Here is a 27,040-nt window from a genome sequence, read left to right as displayed (position 1 = left end):
GCTTGGTGGCATCTGGCTGAACTGTGTTGAGGTGGCCGAGGCTTGCCTGAACCAGCCCTTCAACTGTGGTGAAGGAAAACTGGGGTCCTGCTGCCTCCATCATGCTGCTTATATTCTCACCAGTAATTATACAGAACTCCCAGGATGCCATGTGTAATTACCAGCAAAGTCTGAGCGCCGCCTAAAGGCAAAGAGCTGAATTTGGTGAAAGAGAGAGAGATAGAAAAAAAGATTTGCACTGGCTCATCGTGGCCTTTAGCCTCGTCCCTGCACTGGATAGATTACATCTTTTTTGCGTGACGTTTTGAAGTTGCTCTCAGTAGTTTGAATAAGTCTTCAATTTAATTTTCCTGGCCACTACAAGCCATGACGGATATAATAAGTGGTTTGATATAATATCCCTCTGTGCTGTCATGTCATGGTTGATTTTCTTCCTTGTGACCAAGTCGTAAAATGGCCGACACTGTTTCCTTGCTGGATCTGTTTGCCTTAAAGGTGGAGTCAGTGATTTTGGAGATTGCTGGTTGTTGTCACAATCGCTTTTTGTCAAAATCAGTGAATATCACGATCCGCTACATGTCCATACTGTGTGTGCGCTGGAAAAAACAAAACTATAAAATAAAATAAAATTAATACACAGCCTAGACTCTGTAAACTGGCATGTTACTAGAATAATTGCCCCCCCCCTGTTTACATACCAGTTTACAGAGCCTAGGCTCTGTATTAAAGGCAAACTAAGCAATCGTAATCCAGAATGCTTTATGTGAAAATCAGCTAATATCTACTCACTATCTATCCACTACTAGTTTCTAAGTGTGCTTCTAACATGTAGCGGGTTGGAAGTGATTTATTCTCCAGAATCTCTGACTCCACTTTAACTGTATTTGTTCGGGTAAGAATACTTCACGTCACTGCAAATGCTGCTCCATTAGTTCAGCAGCAAACCGCCCGTCACAGCATATACAGTACCAGTGGTCCCAGCGCTGTGCAGCCCTATTAATTTGAATTTCCTTCCTGGTGACTTTTGTCTCATTGACTGGCTCCCAATCAGCTGAGACAGGTTACCTCTCACACTGCACACTGCACACTGAGGCTTAAGACGGCTCTTGTTGAGAGATGGCTTGTCCTGTAGTCCTCTGTTCGTCTTGCTCCACCATGTACAGGTCCTTCTCATATAATTAGCATATTGTGATAAAGTTGATTATTTTCCATAATGTAATGATAATAATTGAACTTTCATATATTTTAGATTCATTGCACACCAACTGAAATATTTCAGGTCTTTTGTTGTTTTAATACTGATGATTTTGGCATACAGCTCATGAAAACCCCAAATTCCTATCTCAAAAAATTAGCATATCATGAAAAGGTACTCTAAACGAGCTTTTAACCTAATCATCTGAATCAACTAATTAACTCTAAACACCTGCAAAAGATTCCTGAGGCTTTTAAAAACTCCCAGCCTGGTTCATTACTCAAAACCGCAATCATGGGTAAGACTGCCGACCTGACTGCTGTCCAGAAGGCCATCATTGACACCCTCAAGCAAGAGGGTAAGACACAGAAAGAAATTTCTGAGCGAATGGGCTGTTCCCAGAGTGCTGTATCAAGGCACCTCAGTGGGAAGTCTGTGGGAAGGAAAAAGTGTGGCAGAAAACGCTGCACAACCAGAAGAGGTGACCGGACCCTGAGGAGGATTGTGGAGAAGGGCCGATTCCAGATCTTGGGGGACCTGCGGAAGCAGTGGACTGAGTCTGGAGTAGAAACATCCAGAGCCACCGTGCACAGGCGTGTGCAGGAAATGGGCTACAGGTGCCGCATTCCCCAGGTCAAGCCACTTTTGAACCAGAAACAGCGGCAGAAGCGCCTGACCTGGGCTACAGAGAAGCAGCACTGGACTGTTGCTCAGTGGTCCAAAGTACTTTTTTCGGATGAAAGCAAATTTTGCATGTCATTCGGAAATCAAGGTGCCAGACTGGGGAGAAGGAAATGCCAAAATGCCTGAAGTCCAGTGTCAAGTACCCACAGTCAGTGATGGTCTGGGGTGCCATGTCAGCTGCTGGTGTTGGTCCACTGTGTTTTATCAAAGGCAGGGTCAATGCAGCTAGCTATCAGGAGATTTTGGAGCACTTCATGCTTCCATCTGCTGAAAAGCTTTATGGAGATGAAGATTTAATTTTTCAACAAGACCTGGCACCTGCTCACAGTGCCAAAACCACTGGTAAATGGTTTACTGACCATGGTATTACTGTGCTCAATTGGCCTGCCAACTCTCCTGACCTGAACCCCATAGAGAATCTGTGGGATATTGTGAAGAGGAAGTTGAGAGACACCAGACCCAACACTGTGGATGAGCTTAAGGCCGCTATCGAAGCATCCTGGGCCTCCATAACACCTCAGCAGTGCCACAGGCTGATTGCCTCCATGCCACGCCGCATTGAAGCGGTCATTTCTGCGAAAGGATTCCCGACCAAGTATTGAGTGCATAACTGAACATAATTATTTGAAGGTTGACTTTTTTGTATTAAAAACACTTTTCTTTTATTGGTCAGATGAAATATGCTAATTTTTTGAGATAGGGATTTTTGGTTTTTCTTTACTTTATTGCCAAAATCATCAATATTAAAACAATAAAAGGCTTGAACTACTTCAGTTGTGTGTAATGAATCTAAAATATATGAAAGTCTAATGTTTATCAGTACATTACAGAAAATATTGAACTTTATCACAATATGCTAATTATATGAGAAGGACCTGTATGTGCTTCTCCGTTCTTTGCTTGTTCCTGGAAGGGCCCTAAACACCGTCGGTCTTGGTGTGCCAGATATGGAAAGGAAATGATACTGTGTGTGTGAACCACTGAACTGAAAGAGCGCTCTCCAGTGATGTGTATTGTCATTTGATCTGACACAACGGACTGTCGATTTAATTATGGTTCTTAATAAGGGCTCTTCTTCACAAACTTGGTGTGTTGCTTATGGATGCTTCATTTGCTGGCTGTCGTGCTTGGCTGCAGACGTTGATGTGACAGTGGCTTGGTAGAGGTCCAGAGAGGCTCCACATTTGCAGATTTTTATTGACTTGAGTGCAGGGAAGAAGGACTCTTGTGCAATCATAGCCTCTTAACTCCATTCTGGCATACAATGGTAAACCCCGGGTTCTCCAACAAGAGCATGAAGGGTTAAATCTGATGTTTTATCTTTGCATTTTCAAGGCTTTTTTTAAATTTTATTTCAATAACGCTAGTTCTTGAATTGCACATAGCCCAAGGCAACCTAGAGTTCTTGTTTTTTCTGCATCACAGCAGTGCTTCTTCCATGTTGAATTCACATGGTGTATATGCTTTGTTCAAAGAGAGAACTGTTATGCTCTTTCAATGTTAATGGCGGCCGCTCTGCTAATTTAGATTCACATTTCATTGATTGGTCACTTGGCAGTTGGGTTTTAATGAGCGCGGTGTATGGTATGCTCATTACGAGCCTGTCTTTAAGTTACAGTATGGCACAGAGTTAGCGGCTTGCCTTGTCGGTCCCTGTCCTCTCTTACCTGCAAACACTTCACAAATGACCAATTGTAAACGGGGCCGGCACTCAAAAGCAATGTGTCCCATGTGGTGACAACAACTAGGAGGGGAGAGATACGGAGCCAAGAGGGGAAAAGATGAAGAGAGTAAATCCTCATTATGTGTCTCCTAATAAAGAATTACCTCTGTCAGCCGTGCATTTTCTTTTTTTATCGTCGGAGAGCCTTCATCCATCAAAAAAAGCCATTGTAGCCTCAAGCAAAGAACTGCTTTTGAAAAGACTTTCTCTCCTCCAACAGGTCCTCAGAGACCAGGCAAAGGGGGAATCAGGTAGAGATAGGAGTGGCACCAATTTTGAGGAGAAGCCATCATGGTTGTATGTGAATTTTTATTCCGATTTAACGACCTTGCTTCGCATAAGGAAATATAAGAAATGAAATGTTGCCGTACATGACATTGGCAGAACGTTTGACACATTATTTATCGGAGGAGCAAGTTAGTTGCATTTTAGTAAAACAGGGCCCCCTTTTTTTCGAACCTTTACAAAATAAAACCTAATACAAAAATAAAAGCTAAAGCAGACAGAACTTTGCTTAATAATGACTTTTGGGGTGCCGCTGCCCACTGTAGACAGCATCTGAGAATGTCTCATTTTTTGTGGTATAAGAATTTCAGGCGCAAACAAAACAACTTTGGTGGGTGAAGAAAAGGCGAGTCAAGTACATGGAGTGGTGTTCCTCTCTTTCCTAATTGCCTGCAGTCTCTGGGGTGCGTTATCTGGAGGGAAGCAGCAGAGATGAGATGCAGTCGGTGCTGCTGTTTGTTCTTGCCACTGTGTGGGATGTGAATGATAGCTAGAGCCCTGAATGATATCATTAGTGAACTACTGGTTTGGCTAACAACAACACACTCTAGTTTATCAGTGTGGAGAGAGCACAAAAAGATAGCGAGCGATGGCAAGATATGAAGCAAGACCGTGGGAGGACAGTTGTTATCCCCTCTGTGTTTGAGTGGCTATTGTTACGGTCTTATCATAGACCACCAGTGTTGACGAGGAGTAGCTCTGTGCAGAAGGCTTGTTGACAGGCTCAAACGTTTCATGTGTTCATGTGGGAAACAGGGGGCGATACAGAGCAAGCCCCGGCACATACATCCATTTAGATAGGGAAATAGAATTCACAAAAGACCTTTTAATTTTATTAGAACGGCATACAGGGCTGGGTGATCATGCAGTATTACTGTACAGTAGTGATGATATGATCATACTCTGGTGTTCCAAAAATTCAAATCTATGCCCTACCTGAATAAATAGTTCTGTTCAATGTTATGAATAACATTGGGACAAAGTTCATTGCAGTATAGTCATTTAACATGTCATGTGCATACATTTATTGTTTCATCTTTATATATTTGTGAGGTTGTACTTAGGCGAGGTAGTACTTGGAAATACATGCTTATGTCAGCATACTGATTTGCTATCAACAACAATGTATTGTAATCTTGTACTGATGTTTTATTTTGACCGTGTCTACTGTCTTAGTTTAATGTGTTAGCATGCTAACATTTGCTTAAAGCTCACGTCATAATGCTGACGTGCTAGCAATAACAACTGAATGTAATGATGTTCAGCAGGTGCATTGTTAACTGCGTCTATCGGCTTAGTTTAATGTGCTGCTAAAAGCACCAAACAGAAAGTACAGCTGTGGCTGATTAGAATGCCATTAGTTTAGCAGGTAGGACATAAACATAAGGAATGGGACAAATAAACATTTTGATCTGGTGGAGGGACAAATGAGAATGCAAGGGGATCATCAAAGAGAGTATAATTCATAATTCACGGTAATCCATCCCATAATGAAGCTAGATAATAACTAGAGGAAAAGTCAATAGAATACATTGTCTACAACCCCCACAAGTGTTGTGCCTGAACAGATTCAACAAAACATGACAAGGAATCCAGCCCTATAGGAGTGGTATTAAAGGAAACCAGTGCCCGCTTACATTTATTTGAGAACTTAACTATGTGATGGATATTTAATTTGACCCCAGTTCCTGGTTTCTTAAAAATAAAGGCCTCCTTCCTGCAGTGGAAACAGGACATTAGTTTCCAATTTTTTTTTACTGTGTATGGAATTGATTTAAGTCATACCAATCAGCCCTAAATGCAGTTATTTCGGCTTTTATATCATTATTGATTTTTTCAACTTGTCATCTAATTCAAAAATTCCACTATCATGATACTTAAAAAAAAATATATATATATTGTTAGGCCTACTACTGGGCTTAAACATAGATATGTCTCCAGTGTAACATTGCTGTCGATTTCCTCTGTGTGTATCCAGGGTGTGACTGTTAGCAATGACTCATTGCTTCATTGCAAATAGATCCAATGTATCTAGTGCTGCCTTGGCATGAATGAGTAAGTCACCGTCAATAGCAGTCGATCTGTGTTCTCTGACTCACACGGTTGGACGTGGTGGCAAGAGGGTGTCTGTCAGGTGACAGTTAAGATTATCTGCTCATGCTGAACAATGCCCTGTCAATCATCATTATTACCCGCATGATGCAGACATTAAGAGGAGTGGGGTTCTTAAATAGATTTATCTCAGCCAGGGAGTCTCAGCGGCACACAAGCCTCCTGTATGAACAAAGTGGGAGAGTCGGTGGGAGAACAGTGCAGTGTAGTAGCAGCCCGACTCAGTCAGAAATATCTCTGAATGTGAGAAATGAGATGGAGTAGAAGGGGAAGGCTGTGGCGTTTAGATGTGCTAACTATGCGAAGATGCCAGGGACATGAAGACGAGTGTTGCTGGCTCCCATCTGTGCCATCTCCGTTCCAGCCAAATAGACAACGCAAGCACGTCTTGAAGATACCAGGATCGTTTTAATGTTTTATCCCGTTGACTCTAAATCAAAAATTATAGTATTATTTTTTTAATAATAAAAAAAAAAATTTTAGTTGTTAATTCTGCTTTGGTTCTTAATACTATACATTAATACAATCAACTTTCTGTTACAAAACATGCTAGAATTAGGAAGTGTGTCAACGTAATGTCATTTGTATGTCTTTCAAAGCCTGTTTTCATACTTTACTGTACCATACTGTAAGGTTGTCTACTTCTAGCTATATTTGCACATGATCTGTACATCCTTTCTTTGAGCAAGGTATCCTAGTCATCTTGTCTAGTGAATACATGCTTTGCAATACGTTTCACTCCAGTACATTAGGGAAAGACATACTCTTACATCTAAAATACTATGACAACAGGACATAAAAATGTACCAATGTGATTATGAGGGAAATTGACAATAACAGGCTAAAAGCCGGCATGGTCTTTTTTATCAACAACAGCTCCCACTCTCCATCTCACTCTCAACTGACTGACTGCAAACAGATGTGGGAAGCCTCTCTGTCAGATCCCACACTGACTGTCTGACAATGCATTCAGTGACTGATTCTGTCTCTCTCTCATCTGCTTGCAGACATGTGGGCACGTAAGAGACAATGGGGATGGCACAGATGCCTTGTCATGAAGGAGACCAAACTTCCGTGTCAGCTTGTGTCATGAGGAGAACAACCCCTCGTAGTTCCAGTGGTGCTATTCTGAAGCTTAATAATAGTTGTTATAACATCTCTTTTTACCAAACACCTCAGTCTATTGTGAAGATAACGATTATTACACCAAAGCAATCATTATTTGCAATACGTTTTACATTGTTGCATGTTCCATTTCTGGCCCACTGGAGTTTGTGTGTTTCAGCCCAGATATTATTTGAACTTCCACATTATGTGACATGGGTTTTGGGATTGTTACCAGTGCTGGCAGCTCCTCTCTGTTCCAGTCACACTTAAGGCTTTGTGAAGGCACAACGTCTCCACAAGTTTAAATCAAACTGCTTCTATTTTTTTTGAACTCCCTACACATGTGCAGTTTGGTGCTGATGCAGCATTAGCCGTGCCAGTGACACACACCGGTAATGTCCTAGCCCCCAAGCTCCCCCAAGATCGGGGATCCAACCAGCGACCTCATGGTTACCGGTCGGCCACTTTTTCCTCAAGGCCACCACTATTTTTTTTTACAATATCACTATATCGGATATCGGCAAAAAAATCCAATATTGTGCTTGTAGATGTTATAATGGATATTCATTCTTTCTCTCTCTCTCTCTCTCTCTGTCCCCCTCAGAGGCCAGCAGAGAAGTGTCGCTACATCGTGGGCAGTGTCCTGAGCGAGGGCGAGGAGACGCCAGACACAGAGCTGCAGAAGTTGTATGAGCAGTTTGGCTTCAAGGTCTTCTCTCTGCCTGAAGTGACACACGCTGTGACCACCAGCTTCCACGTCACCACCCCTCTGTCTCACGTGCTGGCACCGCACAGGGTCTACCCAGTTCTTAATGCCTACATCCAGGTACAGACCATATGAGAATGATATGTTAGCAACGTTTTAGGCTCAGGCTTTAGCCACATAGTATTTTGAACTCAAAGTTAAAGATGCAATTCGTGAATCAGAATGTTTTCCCATTCTGGTAGTGAAAGAGGAAACACAAGTTGTAAAGGTTTTATCAGGGTGCATGTATCCATTGTTTACAGGATGTGCATTTATTTTTAGAGGAATGTTGCTTTTTGTTATAAAATAGAATACATTGTATTGTCCCAGAGGAGGATTTTTCCCCTTGGAAACAGTGCTACAGCACATTTCAATATATACAAAAACAGACATAAAAGAAACATGTAAGCATTCAACATGACACACTTTAAAACATCCTAAAAACATAAAAAGGAAATTTGACATGGACAGAAGAACAGCTTTAAGAAGACATTGACAAAACAACATATATCTTGTTGTTACTAGTTTCCTGCTCCTCTCCCACCACCTGTACAAGTGTATGTCATCCTATGAAAAGTAAAGCAGGATTTTTCTTCTTTTCTCTCCCTTACATCCTTTGTTGCCCTGGATGACAATCATCTTGTGATCATTTCTGTCCTGTATTTTTGCTTCCCTCTTGTCAGAAGACCCTCGCCCGTGTGCTGTTTAATTCATCACATGAGCAGATGAGGTCTTTAAAGCAGATTAAGAATAGATGAGGTTGAAATGAAGGTACGTCTGAGTCCTGCGGCCCATATGCCGGGCTCCATGTCCTCAGGACAGGCCTCAAAAAGCTATTGACATTTGGTGATGACATTTACACACATGGATTCATTTAGGGGCGTCCCACCGCATGAATAATGCTCCACATGCGCGTGCGTACAAGTCGGTCCATCTGTTTATTTAAGCTTCACTCTCTACACAGGAGGTAAAAAGGACCCACTCAGAAGAATGTACCATCATGTTTTGCAAGTATGCTGGACTTTTCCTCACATTCACCTTTGTGGGTGGAACAATCTTTTTCTTTCTCATATTCAGGACGGTGGGAGACAGGGTGTGATCACACAAAACTGAAGGGACACATTTGAGTGATGTTATTCACTGTTACTCCTCACTGATTCTGTGAAGCGTTTTCTATATTTCATCCGTTATCTGCAGGGTTTGAATTGTCTGGAGGAATGCTTTTACTCGGCTGAGTCCTCAGTGCTTGTTTTGTGTCGAGCACAGAAAAAAAGTAAAGTGGGCAACGACCTCATTGATGGCATTGTTCATTGGCCGTATCCAGATCTGCCAACATATCAAAGCCAGGCTAAAGATAGCATGTGTGTTGAAGGGTGACCGTTTTCTGAAAGGTCTCAGTTGATTGATTTGTATTCTTGACTTTTTCAGAAAACACAAAAAGCATACAATTCAATGTGGGCTGTGCTCAAATATGAACATTAACACTGTCTTTGTTGTTTGTTTTCCACTCTGCATTTGCCAACTCTCCATATACTACAGTCCTTCTGACATGTACTGTATCTCCTCAATACATGTGGTCACTAGCTGCTTTTTTTCACCTTAAACTGATTTCATGCATTGTTACAATATGTTTTCAATATATACCTCTCTTTTCTTTCTTCCTTATTTTTTGCACGTTTCGGTTGCAGTGGAAATGCAGTAGCAGTGCATTAGTATCCGTCTGGACCGACAACATTCTTATCTTTGAAGAACCACACTGTTCAGCTAATAACCAGTCTCTCTTCTTTTTGTAGTTCAGTCTCTGCGGCACTATGCACACTCTAACACCTCACATCAGAGCACAGGACAAACTCTAACATGTGCACTGACACAGACTAAACGGTCTGAAGGCATAGGAAGGAATAGCATCCCTGTGCTTTCAAATGTAGCAGCATTCCCTTAAAGACACTGGTGGGGTTACATAATCATAGCCAGTGTGTCAGTGTGCATCTTTTGTGAGCATGCGGCTCTGTATGTCTGTCAAGCTAGCATGATGCCACTGTAGAGAAGGCATCTTTTGTTCTTTCACGCACACACACACACACACACACACACACACACACACACACACACACACACACACACACACACACACACACACACACACACACACACACACACACACACACACACACACACACACACACACACACACACACACACACACACACACACACACACACACACACACACACACACACACACACACAGGAGTGCTTGTCACCGTCCTTCAGCTGACCTGAGTGCTGTGACGGGTCATTAAGGAGCTGCTGGTGTACCGGAGATGGGCTAATATAACACACTAACACTGAGTTTGAGTTGTGAAGTGGCGAGTGCACTATGCATACCAGCTACAGCGAGGCTAATGAATAATGGAGCGTGGTTTAGAGAGGCTGCTAGCTTATAGTGTGGTTTGTGAATGTGCTAGAAATGTGTGTGCCCATATACTGCATGCATGATTAATTGAGTAGGTTTGTAAAATGGAGGGACTTGGAGAGGAGGGAGACACTTGTGTGACGTAGCTCTTTGTAAATCCAGTAATACAGGAGATGTTACTTAATCTGCTGTAAATTTATGCAAATCTGTGTACAAGGACATATTAAATGGAACTTATACCTGTATAGATAGTGGCAATGGAACAAGCTGTCATGTTATTATCTTATGATTAAGTAGATATTGGTAATGAAGTAGATGTGTATTAGCGAACATCCAGCACATCACAGAGCAACATAAGCATTCATGTGAAGACAAATTTATGGCCACAGGGCACATATTAGTCCAATATTCACTTTTTCTTATAGCTTGGTCTCCCTTTGAAAGGTTTTGGCTACATGCTCCACCTGCTTGTCACCAACACAACATTGCAGACTGTTTGGCACTGGGCAAGTTAGCTTGCAGTTGATCTTTTAAATGCTGACTGTAGCAAAAGGAGGATTTTTACGTTTTAGGAGGATCAAAAGCATTTGCTGAACCACGCTAAATGCTTAGTCTCACCAGGAAATATAGCTTTACCGAATTATGCAAAATCTAGTGCCACCAGTGAGACTGTGGAGGTCACACTGGTGAGGTGGGCTCACTGTCTTTCAGTGTCAAAGGGATATCTCACAGACTTGGGTACCTGTGGCTCCTCCTATAACGCTTCAGGTATCAAAGAGCAGGTTAAGTACATAACTGACCTTTTTCACTTCAACGCTTTCTCTCCGGTCCAACAGCACCGTCTCCACACCAACTCACCTTCCCCCTATCTCTTCCATACACTTCCCATGAGCTTAGAAACACACACTTACACATAATAAGGCATCATTCTAGTGTAAAATATCTGAAGTATAGTTGCAGTGTTCACCATGTTAAATCTTGATATTCTTTAATTTGCTGTTAATCATCAGAGCGTATCAATGGATTTGTGTTATCAGTCAAACGCCTGAGATCTTGGTAATTAGTGTGCGGCAGTGGTGTATCCATGTCAGTCTAAATGACAGCAGTGCGTGAGTGGGTATGAGCACACACAATGCTTGGGATTGTATCATCTCCCAGTTAAAAAGGCGGAGAAATGCAGGGATAAAGAGGCAGCTGTCACACTGCATTAAAGGATTTGGTCAAACCCTGTTTGATCGTTGTGAAAGCACCTTTTTAAGGATCTGAGGAATGAAAGCAAACAATCACTGGGGTGCTATTTTGATTGCTGCGTCAAACTAAACTCCCCAATCGTCGCTGTGAGCAGGAAACAAGATGGAGAAACCGATAGCTCCAGTCCATTTAGTAATCTGTTTATCCGATTCAAGCTTAAAGCGTCATAAAAGCATTATTATCTATCTTATCCTCTGTACACTCTGTCGTGCCACAGTTTTGTTTGACTCGCAGGTCCCGCAGCAATTAAAATGTAGATCTATAAACCCCCTCAGAATATCTTGTGTTTGTTACCATCTGAGGTTTTTTTCCACTCTTGTATAATTTGCATGTGTTCTATCTATGGTGTATGTGTGGTTGCTGGTATTGTCTTTTATAGAACAAATATGTTATGTATGGAGGAGAGGAATCATAAGCAGTGTTGACAAAACAGTCACACTTTCAGCCGACAAAAAACGTAGAACTGGGGAAAAAGAATTAAGGTTCCCCTTTTTTGTTTTCAACTTAGTGTATAGAAAAAAAGTCCAAGCCATTTACCGCTGTCACAATGAATAAACAACAAGAAAATAGAGTTGAGCTCAGCCTGAATTAGTCAAATCCCCACATAGGCCCACCACCCACAATATGAGGAGTATTGTGTGGCCAGTTGTGCAGCAGGTGAAGCTGATAAGTTTGGAGCTTTTTTTGGAGTCCCTGGAAGGGGTGTTATAGCCGGTGCCCCCTGGAGACTCCATAGTTCTTCATGTGGGACTTCAGTACTTACTTGGGTATAACAAGAAGAAGAAACCTGGAGTGCAGTTAATTAGTGCTGTTCAGTCATTGGATGTCTGTTCTAGACAATGACCGGCCCATAACCAACACCATGTTCAAATATATAACTGTGAAGAAGACCCACTAAGTGTGACCTGATATCATGCCTGTCCCTATTCATGCGCCATGGGAAAAAGGGTCATTTGCTTTGCATGGCATTTAGCGATTCTTGGCATTCTAGGCAATTAACTGACCAGTCATAAATAAAAAAGGGAGGTGTTGAACATACAAACACTGTAAACACAATTAACTTTAATATGGAAATGAGGAAAATGTCCCAGCTTTTCTGTTTTTAAACTTTTTTTAACACACATTTGATCATGAGAAAAGCTACTTGCACTGACATGCCCAATGCAAGAGTGAAGTTTGTGTGATGTGCGTAGTTTGTTCGCATTCAGTGGGTCTTTAGTTAATGTTTTCGTAAGTAGACCATGTAGTGGAAGAGTTTAGGCCGAAGACTGATGATTAGGCTTTTAACTGTTTCTCCACTTGTGATATGCACTATAGGAATGTTTAGCTGTGACCTCCTGTCCACATGGTTTTGAACTCCCATCTCTATAGAGGGATTTTTTAGGCAATGTTAAGCAGGTGGTGGAGTAGAGAAAAGGTCCTTCTCTTTGAACGTGCTCCTCTACGTTTCACAGAAAAAATGCGCTGGATGTTTCTGGGCTGCTAAACTATAATATACAGTATATGCCAAGCTTCTCCCGTAAATATTTCTTATCACTTATGCGTATATCTCTTCCACTGTGGGGAGGTTGAGTTTTTGGTGTTATTTGTTGGCAATGTGTAGTATATACTTGTGGACTGTGGACTGTGGGTGTGTTGTATCTTTTTAGTTATTTTGGCACCTTCACGCTGCATGTGTATTTCTCACCTCCATTCTGCTCATGGTTTATTCACCAACATCCTCTCCATCTTCTTTGATGTTATTATTTGTTGAATTAAGTATATACTTTTTTCCCTCCTTGTACACAGCATCTATATTTCATATGATGTTATCAGATGTTAGCCAGTGGAGCTGCGCTGATTTAAGGTGTGTGCACCATGTAAACAACAACAACACCCTTCTGGTTAGATGGATCTGTGTGTCTGATTCATACATTTTTTCCAGCGCTTTTAGCAAAATGGATTCTAACCAATAAGTTGAATTTTTTGAATTGTTTACAGTCATACACACGTTTTACTCTAATCAACTCTGAATAGTCTTGGTCTTTAGAAATTTTAATTTTAATGCAACTTCTTTGTCTGTGTCTTTCTGTCTTTGTGTCTGGTACCAAGTGTTTGCAGCTGATAAACTATATGCTACGAGCAGTAAAGTGAATGGGGTTGTTAAAAGAACTGAGCTTCCACCATCCATTGTTGCGCCACAGTGTCTCCCTCTCTTTTGAACACACACACACACACACACACACACACACACACGCACACAGACACACAGAAGGACCATTTACCATTTATGAATAATAATCCTAAATCCCGTTACATGGTCATAGAGCCAATTATTTCCGTCTCAAAGAAGTCAGGTAAAGGAATCCTCCCACTCGCTGCCTGAAATCCTTTAGCATTGTCTGAATATCGTGCTTTATATATTACAGCAATTTTTTCTGTTGTGTAGCTGACAGAGGTGTTCAAGCACCAGCATGAAGAATGATTGCTATGCAGATAAAAATTCATTTTGGACTTTGTTCTGTAGCCTATTTACACAGCACACACACACACACACACACACACACACACACACACACACACACACACACACACACACACACACACACACACACACAGAAACAGAAAACGCTCTGGGCTCAAACATAGCATAGATTCTTAAGTGCTGTCTGTGTGTTGTCTGTGGGATCGATTCAGAATTATTTTGAGGCATTGTTCACAGATTGTGTTTTCTTCCTGCCTCTCCCACCTGTCTCATAGCACGACTGCATAACGTCACAGTATGCTAATAAGCTTACCTTTCCTAATTATTTTGGATGGATGCTGGTTGTTTTCAGCAGCTAACGGGTACATAGTTTGACGCATGGAAAGAGGGCAAATACATCGCAGTGCAATTGCAACAGTTGAATTGTTGAAATTAAGCTTTCAGTAAAAGAAATTGAACGGCATAGTGTGGTTTTGGGGGAATTTGAATTTTTTTCCCCAGCTCACCCAGAGTTATACAAGTCTGCAAGTGCTATCTTACATCTCGCCATGCACCACTTACCTTGGCTTACTTCTTGGAAATCTCAAAAAGGAGATCCTCAGCATATGATGCAAACTGAAATGTTTAAAGTGCATCCACAAGTTTGGTTCACTTGAGGGAAAAAAGCTTAACAATCAATAAAAATAATAAACTTCTTTATTTGCTGCTTTTATTTATTTTATTTTTATTTATTTTTTCATTTTCTCGCTGCTTAGTGACACGATTTAAACCCCCATGAGGCACCCCCATGCTTTACACAAGTAGACCCCAGATCCAAATGCATCATTGTCAGTCCATACTGTTGGCATGGTTTTGTGATGATGAGGTTTAATGCATTTCTACACTGACCCTTCCAGCTCCTTTTTGTCACACAATGATAACTTTAAGAACTAGCCCTAATGGAAACAAATGGGCCATGGCAGGATTCCATATCTTTAATTCCTACTAAATTCAGGGCACCGTCTCCGTTCAGCGATTTCTGCGTAGGATGCTTCGGAATGGAAGGGGTTGTGGCTGCCATGGCATCAACGTGATGTGTGAGTTTTGTGAGCGATCATGTGTCTCTGTGACTGATTGCTCGGAGCTTGGTGAAAATGTGAGATAGAGCTGGCACATGTGAGTGATGTGTGTGTGTGTGTGTGTGTGTTTGTGCGCGTGTGCTGTAAAATGCAGGTTGTCTTGAGACCGAGATGAGTGTCTATCATTATTAATTCTGTCTTTCCACAGTATTGTTCCCCCCGTTACATTTTTATTGGTTAACATGTACAAGACATGTTAACCAATAACAATTGTTCCATTAATAATGAAATGGGGCTTGAGGGCTGTGAGTACTACACACTTCTAATGACAGAAAGGAACAGTCCTGAGGTGTAGGCGGCATCTGACCATTGGTGTGTTTACTATTAATATGCCTTGTTACCCGTTCATACTACCAGTTGTCAGTCTATGGAGGGAACACTTGGGTGTAGATGTGCAAGGCTATATTTAGATCCCAATGACGCTGATGACAGTTCCGTCACTTTTTTTTATCTCTCACAGAGTGGGCTCTGATGTGCTGGAGCCCTGTGTACAACCCTGAGCTCTTCACAAAATGTAATTTAATGCCTAGTTTTTTAACTTCTGTTTGCTGGGAAAGACTTTCAGAGAACCACTGCGGCTCTAATATTCAGTTACTATGTGTTTTTCCATCTAGAACCATGCTCCTTTGTTAGATATAATCTTGGGCTAAACCTCCTACGAAAATTGTTGCATCCTTTTCAAAAGGCTTCCATACTTGAGAAGCAGAAGGCTGAATGTCAAATTTTTATGTATTTGATGATGAAAGAGTAATTGGGCCTTTTCCAGTGGTGACAAAACATACTGAAGTCCAATTCAGAGTAACTGACTCTCAATTTTACGCTACTTACACTACATTTCAGAAGGAAATATTGAACTTTCTCTCTACACTATACCTACACTACATTACACCTAGTGGTTATGTTTTTTGCAGATTATAATTTTTTACATATGAAAACATATGACCAACAAATAAGATATAATGCAGTATATCATATAGTACACAATTATCCTCACCTCAATAAGATAATACTGACTGCTGCTTAAATGTTATTGCATCAGTAATAATAATCCATTAACACAATATATACTACATATCATTTTATATTACAAGCTAAGAAAACCTATTCCTCTTATGAGTACCTTTTACTTTCTACATTTTTGATGGTACTAGTTCTTCACATTGACTTAACATTAACATTTTGAATGCAGAACTTGTACTTGTAATGGAGTATTTTTGCATTGTGGTATTGCTACTTTCACTTTAGGATATGAATAATTCTTCCACTGGCTTTAAACCCTGAACTCCACAATCACTCCTGATGGTAGGCCAGCACCCTGCACGGTATAGCTCCCTGCCATCGGTGTTTGAGTGTGTGTGTAAATGAGCAGCAAAAACCTTGTAATGTGCTTCGGGTAAAAACGCTACCTAAATGTAGCCATCCAGAAATGGCAACATGAGAGGGATCACTCTTCCAGGACACACAGACATGCAATAGACATTTTATATCCAGACGTAGATGGAAGTAGCAATAGTAAAATTACAATCTATAGAAGTAAGTACCTAGGAAATATGAAATACAAATGTCTATTAAAGGAATAGTTGGCCCTTTTTTTGTCTTGGTGAGAGTTAGATAAGAAGATCAATACCAGTCTTGTGTCTGTGTGTTAAATATTAAGCTAGAGACAACAGGTGAGGGGCTTAGCTTAGCATCACGACAGAAAGCAGGGGGACACAAGAAATAGCTAAAGCATGGGACTCCCTGTAGAAACAAAAACGTGTCGTTTATCTAGCAATTCTACTATACTGTGTTAATTACTAAAATGAATTAGTGCCGTTTTTGCAGATTTCTGGGCAGAGCCATACTATCTATTTGTCCTTAGTCTTCATGCTAAGCCACTAGCTCAAGCTCATTGTTCAGACATAGGGGGTTTTCTTCTCGTCTAACCCTCAATAAGAGAAGAATAAAGAGTGCAATTTGGTGGCCATTTTGGAAAATGCCTGCCACAGACCATAGGAGTCAAATCCAGCTTGGCACTATGGCGTGAATGATTAGTATTGACATATTCTAGCTACATGTGCACGATTTGTCACTATCCGCTGGACTACAAGCCTTTTAGGATGTTTTAAACACTTAAACAATCCTAGGCTGTAAAAGTGATGCAGTGCGTGAGTTTGATAGCAGACAGAAGCTTTGGTGGTGGTGGTCTTATTGATTCCTTTCTTCCCTCTCTGGCTCTGGGATACGACTTCCCTCTGAAACTCCAGCTGGGCATCACGCACCATGCAGCCAATTAGACTCTTCCTTGTGAGCACACTCTTGACAGGTGGAGTTTTGACACTGGTGTATCAGAGACCTGCGTGTATCGTCGGCTCTCCTCTCTACAATGCATGATCACTAATCCCCTGTTAGGCTAAATCAGCCTCTTACATTTGTCTGACCTATACACCACCTCAACTGCATTGATTGAGAGTGAATCATGGTTCCTATGGCAACATTTAATTGTTACTATTGTGTTTGTGTTTTTTTTATATATAAAACGGCAATTTCTACACACAAGATTTTGTAGGTAAAGTATCGGTGCATTCCAAGGTTGAACACGCACTTTTTGTATGTGCTTTTTAACTACTGCCGTTTGATGAATTAAATGCACAGCCTATTATGTTTCCGTGATATTCAGCACTGTCCTTCTTTCTCTGAGATTAAAATGTGTGCCCTGACCTCTTTCATCTGCGTAGGGTATGGCAAGCTTGAGCCTGAGACTGATGCAGTTTGGAATGTGTTCGAGAAATGAATTGGTTAGTGTTTGTGGTTCAGACAGCTTGTTCATCAGATGGCTTGGTCAGGTGAATCGACTAGGGTTTCAGTGTCTTACATCCAGCTAAGTCGGCAAGGACACCTCTGCCTTTAAGTAGAATAAGTTCATGGCCTTTAAGAAACAATTCTCCTCTGTAACGTTGAGCTCAGTCTCAATTTGTCCGTTTGAAGTAGCTGACTGTGGAGGAGTGGGGTTTGTGAAGATTAGGCCTCACTTTGCATCACCATCCTCAGAGGGGGTCCATGAGGAACTACACCCCCGGTTATAATGTGCCGGCCGCTCCGCGGACATCTCAGAGAGAGGAGACATAAACACGTTAAGAGCTGCAACGGCAATAAAAACGATTATCTAAAAAAAGAAAACCTCTATGGTTTCAATCTGACAACAACAATTTTATTCATTTTCCAAAAGACTCACATTGCATAGGTTTTATTTTGCACGCTGCTGTAGCTATCCGTCGTAAAGGATTTTAGACAGCCGTAAACCATCTGCACAAGGTTCTAAAAGGAGTATTCATTGTGAAACTAAGCACAGAGTGTTAATAAATGTTGTTGTTTGTTTGTTTGAAACGGGTTACAAAATCAAGACGATAAATTTACACTCTCAATGCCTATAACTCAAATGTGTCACTCTATTCTCAATCACAGCACTGTTGAGGTTGGTAGCGTGTTTAAAAGCTTCTTTTGATGGGGCCGTGGCCGCTAATAGATCCGCAAGAAGTAATCATTATGCAAAACTTTGACCCAGCAGCACTTATAGGATATCTAGAACCACAACTCTGTGCGATGTTCGTACATGTGTGAGAATGCATGCTTGCTTGCCACACCTTTTGAGCCAAAACCTGTCTTGCATGAGCAGTTCAGTACATTCAGCATGCTTTGAAGATGAAAGCTTTAAAGTGTTAATGACAGGCAACAAAAAGTGGGCTTCTATGCCGAGAAGAAATTGTTTGTTTGTTTGTTTGTAACCTTTATTTAACCTCGAAAGATCAATTGAGGGGTGACCCTCTTTTACAATGACGTCGAAATGCTACAAAAAGTTTTGTTCAAGTAATTTTCAGGTTGGAACAAAGGATGATATATTTAAGATGGAAAAGGAAGGACATATACTGTACAAGGTCTGGTGCCTGCTTTAGTGTACAGATACCGCAGACAGAACACTTGTCATGTGTGTGTGAAAAGCTGACACACCTCTGTTGTCAACAGCACTATGTTAATTAATGAAACAATCATTATTTTTCAACTAGCACCTGTTTCCATTGGAATAATCAAAACATTTTCAATGTGTCAATCTCAGTCTTTATGTTCAAATGTGATTACTGCTGCGTGTACATTATCTGTGGCATTAGATAATATTTTTTGGAGAGTTTACATTTTTTTTTAGCTAAAGGCAAGATAGAAATGAAAGAGGCGATTATTCGAATGATCACCCGCTTGTATCTGTTTGCTGTGTGTCGTCCCTGGTTTTTATCATGCATGCTTTGCAGTATTAGTGCCCCATGCTCTAGCAGGCTTCCAAGCCCAAGTAGCTCTGTTTGTGAAATCTGACTCACTGCATTTTAAATTCTCTCCAAGTATGCTCACAGCAGTAATTCTGAATTCAATCAAATGTCTCTATATTTTCCCACATTGATGGTCTAACTTTGATCTCCATCGAGTCGCAAGTAGCCCCGACTTCTCGGACCAAAGCATATCGTCCTATGGACGGTCCCCTCTCTCTCAGTCATTCTGCCTCTCTGGCTGTCCCGCAGTGAAAAGGCCACACTGTGGGTGAGCAAATATTAAATAGATGCCAGATTAAGGAGGAAACCCCCTCTGGGTAGAACATACGGCAGCTTATCCACAACCCCTCTGGCTGTGGAGACACAGGAGGAGCATAGAGGCAGAGGTGTCAAAAGAGATTATAAGAGAGTTATAATACAAGTATTGTCTTTTGTCTCAACACCCCGCTCCCCCCATTTGTATAGTAAATGTGTTCTTACGCTGTAGATAACTTTGTCTTGGTGGTTCTTTTTTTGCAGTAGATGCACATTATGCCAGGATTATGTAAAGTAGCCACACAGACACGCACTGGCCTGTGGGCACTTCTGTACCAACAGCATGCAAAAGGAGTCATAGGTTGGCGGGAGACGAGGCATGCTGGGTTGATGTTGCAAAGATGGTAATATATGGTATCGCTATGCTGGATACTATTTAAATGCAGATTTCAAACGATAGTGATGTTTCCATAAATTATTTCTGCTGAAAGGACAGAAATGGCACTGATATAATACCAGTTTTCGTGAATACATTGGCCTTCATGTCGGGACAAGAAAAGATGAATGATTCCTATCTGTGTTCTACATACATTTTAAAGCAGCAAATTGCCTCGATACACAGAGTATCTTACTATCTGCATGATGTTTGTTTTCATCCTTAAAGTCTGATCAAACTGTTTTCTACCAACATAACATGATAAACAATTTAAGACAATTTCTTATCCGTCTGATCTTTTAGGGTCGCCTTGTAAATCATACTAATTTACACAACAGTCCATCATTTCTCTTTTATCCCTCTTCAACGCATAAGGAAGAGTTTTCCCGACACCTCACAAAACCAACCAATAAACCATTGCCTAAGAATAAGAAAATAGCTTAAAGAGGACCTATGATGCTTTTTGACTTTTATGACCTATAAACGTTGTTATGATGATTCATAGTCATGCTTAACCATACTAAATTATCAAATAATGACTTACATGCATTTCGACGTATTCCCTGCTGACCGTCTGGGGTGTCTGTGCCGAGCACTAAACACTATTCTAGCCAGTCGAGAAGTCACGTGTTCAAAGCGGTCTACCCTTTGTAACTTTGTAACGTCGCATGTAACTTTGTGAAGTCACCACGCGGATGTTTCCATGTATGGTAATGCTGTCACTTCCCTGTTCGCGTCTGCCTCGCGCCCTTATAAGTCCATGCTCGCGCTTCCCGCCACTGAAAGTGTTCCGGAAGGAAGGTAACCAATCACAACGGAGTGGGGTTTGCAGGAGGGGGGAGGGTAGCGGAGATGGCCGATGCACAGGCGGAGGGAGCGGAGATTGCCGAAGCACACACACTCAAGTGTTGACAGGACGTGCTGGATCGCCAAAATAAGAGAAAGAGCTTCCCGAAAATCTACATAGTTTTTTGTGATGTGATTCGTGTCAGGTTGCTCTATAGCAGTGTAAAACAAGAAATTAAGACCAGAAAAGTAGTATAATAGGTCCTCTTTAAGGCCCATTGAGAAGTTTACTTTGTCTCAGGCTACAGCAGAATTACTTTTCACAGATGTTAAGTCACAGGCGGACCAATAAGAGCACTGTCAAAGAAACCCTCCAAGCCGCGGCAGTTGGCAGGTAACAAACTCTCTTGCACAGTAAGGACTGCAGTATAATGGGGAAAGGGAGATACTATACTTCCCTGTTATACCAGGAATCCATGGTTTTATGGAAAATCCTTACATTCTTATTTTTGACTATGTTGCCTGAGAATATACAGTATAAAAACTGCAGCGCCTTGCTCTCCCAAGCTGATCCTCCAGCTCTTATAAACAGAGCAGGAATAATAACAGAGGTGCAAGTCAGACAGCACCCACCCTTTCTACAGCCAAACTATGAATGTGTGGGAACGTCTCAATGTTGTTCAGGTCGGTAGACACTTTATCACATCTGAAACCAGTATTGAATTGTGCAGTGAAGCAGTGAAGTTGAATGGATTCTGATGTTAAAAAAAACAACAACAAAACACTGAAAATATGTAGTGTTTTGAAAAAAAAACTAAGTCCTACCATAGAGTTACTGACAGACAAACTGTGTAGTGGTGGAACAATAGATGTAACTCCTGGTAAAACATTAACTATTTATAAAAACAGCATGTGGTGTATTTTCTCCTCCCACCACTACCACCACCCGTGAGCTTAGGGGACTCTGGTCTGACATAAGGATTGTTGGTAACACCAGTGCAGGGTGTGTCTATTTGCTGGCTACACGTTTGTGCACACGCAGCTCCTCGAAGACAACACTGTTGAAGAATGTTCACATGACACACTGGATTCCCCTGTCATCCAGCATGGGCTTCCATCTCATTTGTCCTCATCAGTATTGTTCTGAGGCCTTCTCCTCAGTGCCATCATCCACCACTGCCCTTTTGCTGCTCTGGCATCTGAGGGAGGAATTAAGGAGGTTTAAAGAGGGGAAGGTCTCGCAACAGATGCTGCCAGTGTTTTCTCATGTGAAAGTAATTGTCAAATACATTTTGTGCCGCTATGTGTTCTTCCTGTCTATGTCCCAGGCGGCTTCACAATCCATTCTACTTCTGAACCTGCGGGGCCATTCTTGTTGCCTCGGAGAAAAAGGAAATGTCATCATGCTTTTAATGGGATTAATAGAAGTCCTCAGGGAAACCACATCAAAAAGATTAGAAAGAGAGAGAGAGAGAGGGGAGAAAATAAAAGCAAATAGAAATGTGTCATGTAACAAGTTTAAGTGTTGGCAGTGTTGCCAGTCTCTGACATGAAAGAAAATATAGCCAATATATATACATTAATCATAAAAGTGGACTATTTTCAGCTATTGTGTCTGGCAGCATGTGTCTTGATGCAACTAAAAAAATAGATCGGTACCACTTAATGATGTGATAATTATGGATCTTGTTATTACTAAGATGTTAGAACCTATCATGTTATAACACCAGGAGACAGTCCTTCATTTGCCACCAGGACACAGATCCTCATTAATAGTGGTGTTTATAGTCCATGAGCCAGAGCCCCAAATTTGGGCCATTGGTATCATCTGGGGGGCAAATGCTATCATTGTTTTTTGGCAAGGTATAAACCCCTAGTACTAGAAAAATCACGATAGCAGTGACGGGTTGGTAGTGAAATCACTTTTTTCAGCTCATGAAGTTACTAACCCCCTAAGATAAATTGCGTTTTTTGGATCCGGTGTATATCTGGTTTAGGCTCATGGTAGGGATATTGTACATATTCTGTAATATGATGCTTGGTATCACTGGAAAGGGGACCTTTGAGGCTTTCATTTAAGCCCAATACTGAATCTGTCTGACAAACACAGAGGTCACAAGACCTCTTTAAACCAGAAATATAACACATTTTCTCACAAGTTCCGCCGAAACAGTATGCTTTCTTTCATTCCTGTTGAATGAAAGAACACCAGGGACACAACACTCAACAACTTCAGTACTCAAGGCACTCTGATGATTCAGAAAATTTATAATATACCCATACTATTTATTTGTGAGAGGTGATTATGAGCCTTAAAATAGACTTGTGCAACCAGCACAAGTCTTCAAAATAGAATGGAGTGGATAGAATGGACAAATAGGGAGCCCTATTAGTCCAGCAGATATCTGAATGCATTTAGCTTTTTTTGATACAAACATGAGCCCAGAGCTCATGTTTGTATAAAAAAAAGCTAGTGCTGGTTGCACAAGTCTAATTTAAGGCTCATAATCACCTCTCACAAATAAATAGTATGGGTATATTATCAATTTTCTGAATCATCAGAGTGCCTTGAGTACTGAAGTTGTTGAGTTTTGTGTCCCTGGTGTTCTTTCATTCAACAGGAATGAAAGAAAGCATACTGTTTCGGCGGAACTTGTGAGAAAATGCGTTATATTTCTGGTTTAAAGAAGTCATGTGATCTCTGTGTTTGTCAGACAGATTCAGTATTGGGCTTAAATGAAAGCCTCAAAGGTCCCCTTTCCAGTGATACCAAGCATCATATTACAGAATATGTACAATATCCCTACCATGAGCCTAAACCAGATATACACCGGATCCAAAAAACGCAATTTATCTTAGGGGGTTAGTAACTTCATGAGCTGAAAAAAGTGATTTCGCTACCAACCCGTCACAGCTATCGTGATTTTTCTAGTACTAGGGGTTTATACCTTGCCAAAAAACAATGATAGCATTTGCCCCCCAGATGATACCGATCAACCCCCCTGGCTCATGGACTATTATTGAACTTTATGACCCCAGTTTGTAGTTTTGGATTGCTGTCCAATCCCTGGCAGATTGCTTTCCAAAAACTGTGGATGACACTTACCTGACGGCTTATCTGAAAAACACATCAAAATCATTTCTATTCTTTAATGATGATTCTTGATGATGATGAGCTTTTAATCAACTTGTTGTTGGCCTTCTTTATGAAGCCAGTGATGGGGAGTATTTAGGCTCCACATAGATGATTATCCAATGCAATACCTTATAATTAAGCAGACATCTACTTAGGACTCTTCTCTCAGTAAATATCTCCCCTTTTTTTCCTCATTTAAAGGTATTTACTTTGAAGCACATGCAGGAAGTGTTGCGTTTGAATCCATTCCACCATTACTCATCAACATTAGCTTATTGAAGCAAATGAATGGAGTACAAGAGAAGGTGCTATTGGGCTCCCACTGTGACGATGCTGTGTGAGTGACTAAATAAATTAGACAATGTTATACACAAGAAATAGTGAATGAACAAGTCAACGGATGTGTCTGAAAGACTTTCTTAGGTTAGAGGCTCAGTGCATCCTGTCTAGGTCACTAGTTCATCACTGGGCTAACACACACATACTGTAATAGACAACACATTTACACCCACATTCACACCTACACACTGTGAAGAGTTTCTGGTCCACCTAACCGTCATGTTTTGGAAACTAGAGCAAATAAAACTCATGCAGACACAGGAACTCTGCACAGAAAGGTCAAGTTTCACGTTGGATGCAATCTTTAGGAGATGTGCATGTAACTACTGGATACACTAGTGGCTGAAACACATTTAATTGTCTAAAGCTATGGTAATATAAACTATGTTAATCACATTTGCCTCATTTCCATGTTTGCCTGCATGGACAGCCTGTTTGCAACTGAACTTTCAGGCAAAAAATACCCATAAGCACACTATGTAGTAGAGTTGCCATAGTTTGTGCTTATATCATTTAAACAAAATTAGCTCTGCATCTAAAACTAATTTGGCTCAACATTCCAACAACGGCACCATTTTTTTTTTTACCAGTGTTGAAAGTAAATGTAGTCCATACCTTAATTGTCAAAAAAAATGCAAAGTAGGAGCACCACCTATAAGAAAATGTCAGAAATATTGCAGCTTCAATACATGCGTTTGTTTTGAATGCTCTGTATAATGATTGTCAGCTTCCCTTTCTGCATCTCTCCGTGGACTGCACACTCACTGTATGTCACATTCTAACTAGCAGCAGCATTGGGAAATGATCGATGTGTTAAAGATGCCTGGTGATTCATTCCTCATTAAAAGAGATGAGACATCGCTGACGTGAACTGTGGAGCCTTGAGAAATGTTGCAAATATTGATTCGTTTTATTCTCTCCCTGTGGGATAAATGTTGGTGCTCCATGGGGTTGAATATTTGCTCTGATTAATGATCAAAGACTCAAGTCATTAAGATTTTCCACAAGCAAGTCGTAAGGTTTTTTTGGGGGGAAATTAGGTGAATTTGTCCGTGTTCATCTAGGATATTAAATAAGTAAATGTGGTTTAAGAAAACATTCACAATATCAAAATCTGGTTGGAAATAGAAATGAATTCTCAGCATAAACACACTGCATTAATTGTTTATTTGAACTAAATAGACTAAAATAAATATTCAGTAGCGCACTTGTGCTTTTTTCCGGTCTGTGCTGTTGACATTATTTCCTTGTTTACTATTTTAATTGCAGTAGGAGAAAGGACTACTTTGGGATGTGTTTAAACAAAAGTTCTCTCCAAGTTTCTCTGTGTTAATTGGTTAAAAAGGAAACAACAAACATTGAACATTAATTAACTGATGTTCAAAATCTTCTGGTTGGACCGTTGTTCAGATTTATTATTTCAAGACAATAGTGACATTTTTCGGTGTTTGACTTTTCAGAAAGAAAGAAAGGAATGATAGAGCTTTGGATGTAAAAAAAATGAAGTGCAACAGAAAGGACACCTTGTTATTAATATTGGCTAACTTATTTTACAGCTTAAGCGGCGTGTGCACTGCCTTTTCCACTTGTTGAGCTCTCCTCGCCGCTCACCTGCCCAAGGCATGCTTGGGAGATGAACGGTGTTGATTAAGAGACTGTGTCAGCAGTGTCATAGTCTGCCTGCTCTTCCTTACTGATCTACATCTTAATCAACTCCTAACAAGAAGGCAGCGAGTTCCCGGGAGAGGCAGGAGCCAAATTTGTTTATTTGTGGATGTAGTGAAGCATGTCCATGATGATATGAATGTTGGGGTTTATGCATGTGCGCGCATGCATCTGTGTCAGTACGTGGGGGCGTGTGTGAGCCTGTGTGTGTGTGTGTGTGTCATTCTTTAGGTGCAGAGCTCATGTGTTCCATGTCACCAAGTCTGCAAGACATAAAACACGGAGCACACAGAGCTGCGTGTGAGCCGCTTGATTAGATTAGAGCTGCAAATTGATTGTAAGCGTGTAGTTGTCTCCATCGGAAAGTGCCACTGATTGCGGAGGCGGGAACAGCGTGCTGGCGCCTAATTTGATCACTCAGCGGCTAATGCAATCTGCGTTACGGCAGCTATTGGAGATTGGTATTAATGTGCCAATAGGTTTAGCAGGAATGGTGAGGTGGGGAAAGTTTACCGGCTGGAGATGGCACAAAGCACTGCGATCAATAGAAGTTACAGAGTGACAGATGCCCAAACACTATTTATTCATGACCAGTCCACATGTTCTCAGGAAAACACACGTCAGCTGGACTCTTTTTCCTTTGTGCAGCGGTAACACCATCCTCTTTAGAGATAACAATATTTTAATAATAGTAAATTAATAAAATGAATATGCTTAACATTAAATTAGTTAGATGTGTTCACTGTTTATACAGTATATAAAACATAAACTAAAAGTAATACATTTGCATTTCCTAGTAGACATGAAGTAGACATGCCAGTGGATGTCCATCTGTGTAGGTGGAGAACTTCTTTGCATATTATGAATCAACATGTTGAGACGGCAATTGCACAAAGCAGCAACAGTCAGTGCCTTTATATCAGTGTGTATCTGACACTGATTTGATAGTCAAACACACAGCACAGCCGCACACTGTGTGCTTTGGCAAATATGTGCGTTCTAGACACAATTTGTGCATGAACATAC

The 27,040-nt window shown here is 41.0% G+C and overlaps 1 protein-coding gene across 1 annotated transcript in view; it reads left to right on the top strand.

The window, feature by feature from the left end:
- tex264a (testis expressed 264, ER-phagy receptor a) overlaps positions 1-27,040 on the top strand; it is a 75,254-nt gene that overhangs the window by 9,624 nt on the left and 38,590 nt on the right. Inside the window, exon 2 of the mRNA XM_080025999.1 lies at positions 7,711-7,932. Coding sequence (XP_079882125.1) covers positions 7,711-7,932 — 222 coding nt within the window. The remainder of the gene's footprint in view (positions 1-7,710; positions 7,933-27,040) is intronic.

Source organism: Ammodytes marinus (assembly GCF_949987685.1).
Source record: "Ammodytes marinus genome assembly, chromosome: 4".
NCBI lineage: Eukaryota > Metazoa > Chordata > Actinopteri > Uranoscopiformes > Ammodytidae > Ammodytes > Ammodytes marinus.
This window is presented reverse-complemented; position numbering and strand designations above follow the sequence as displayed.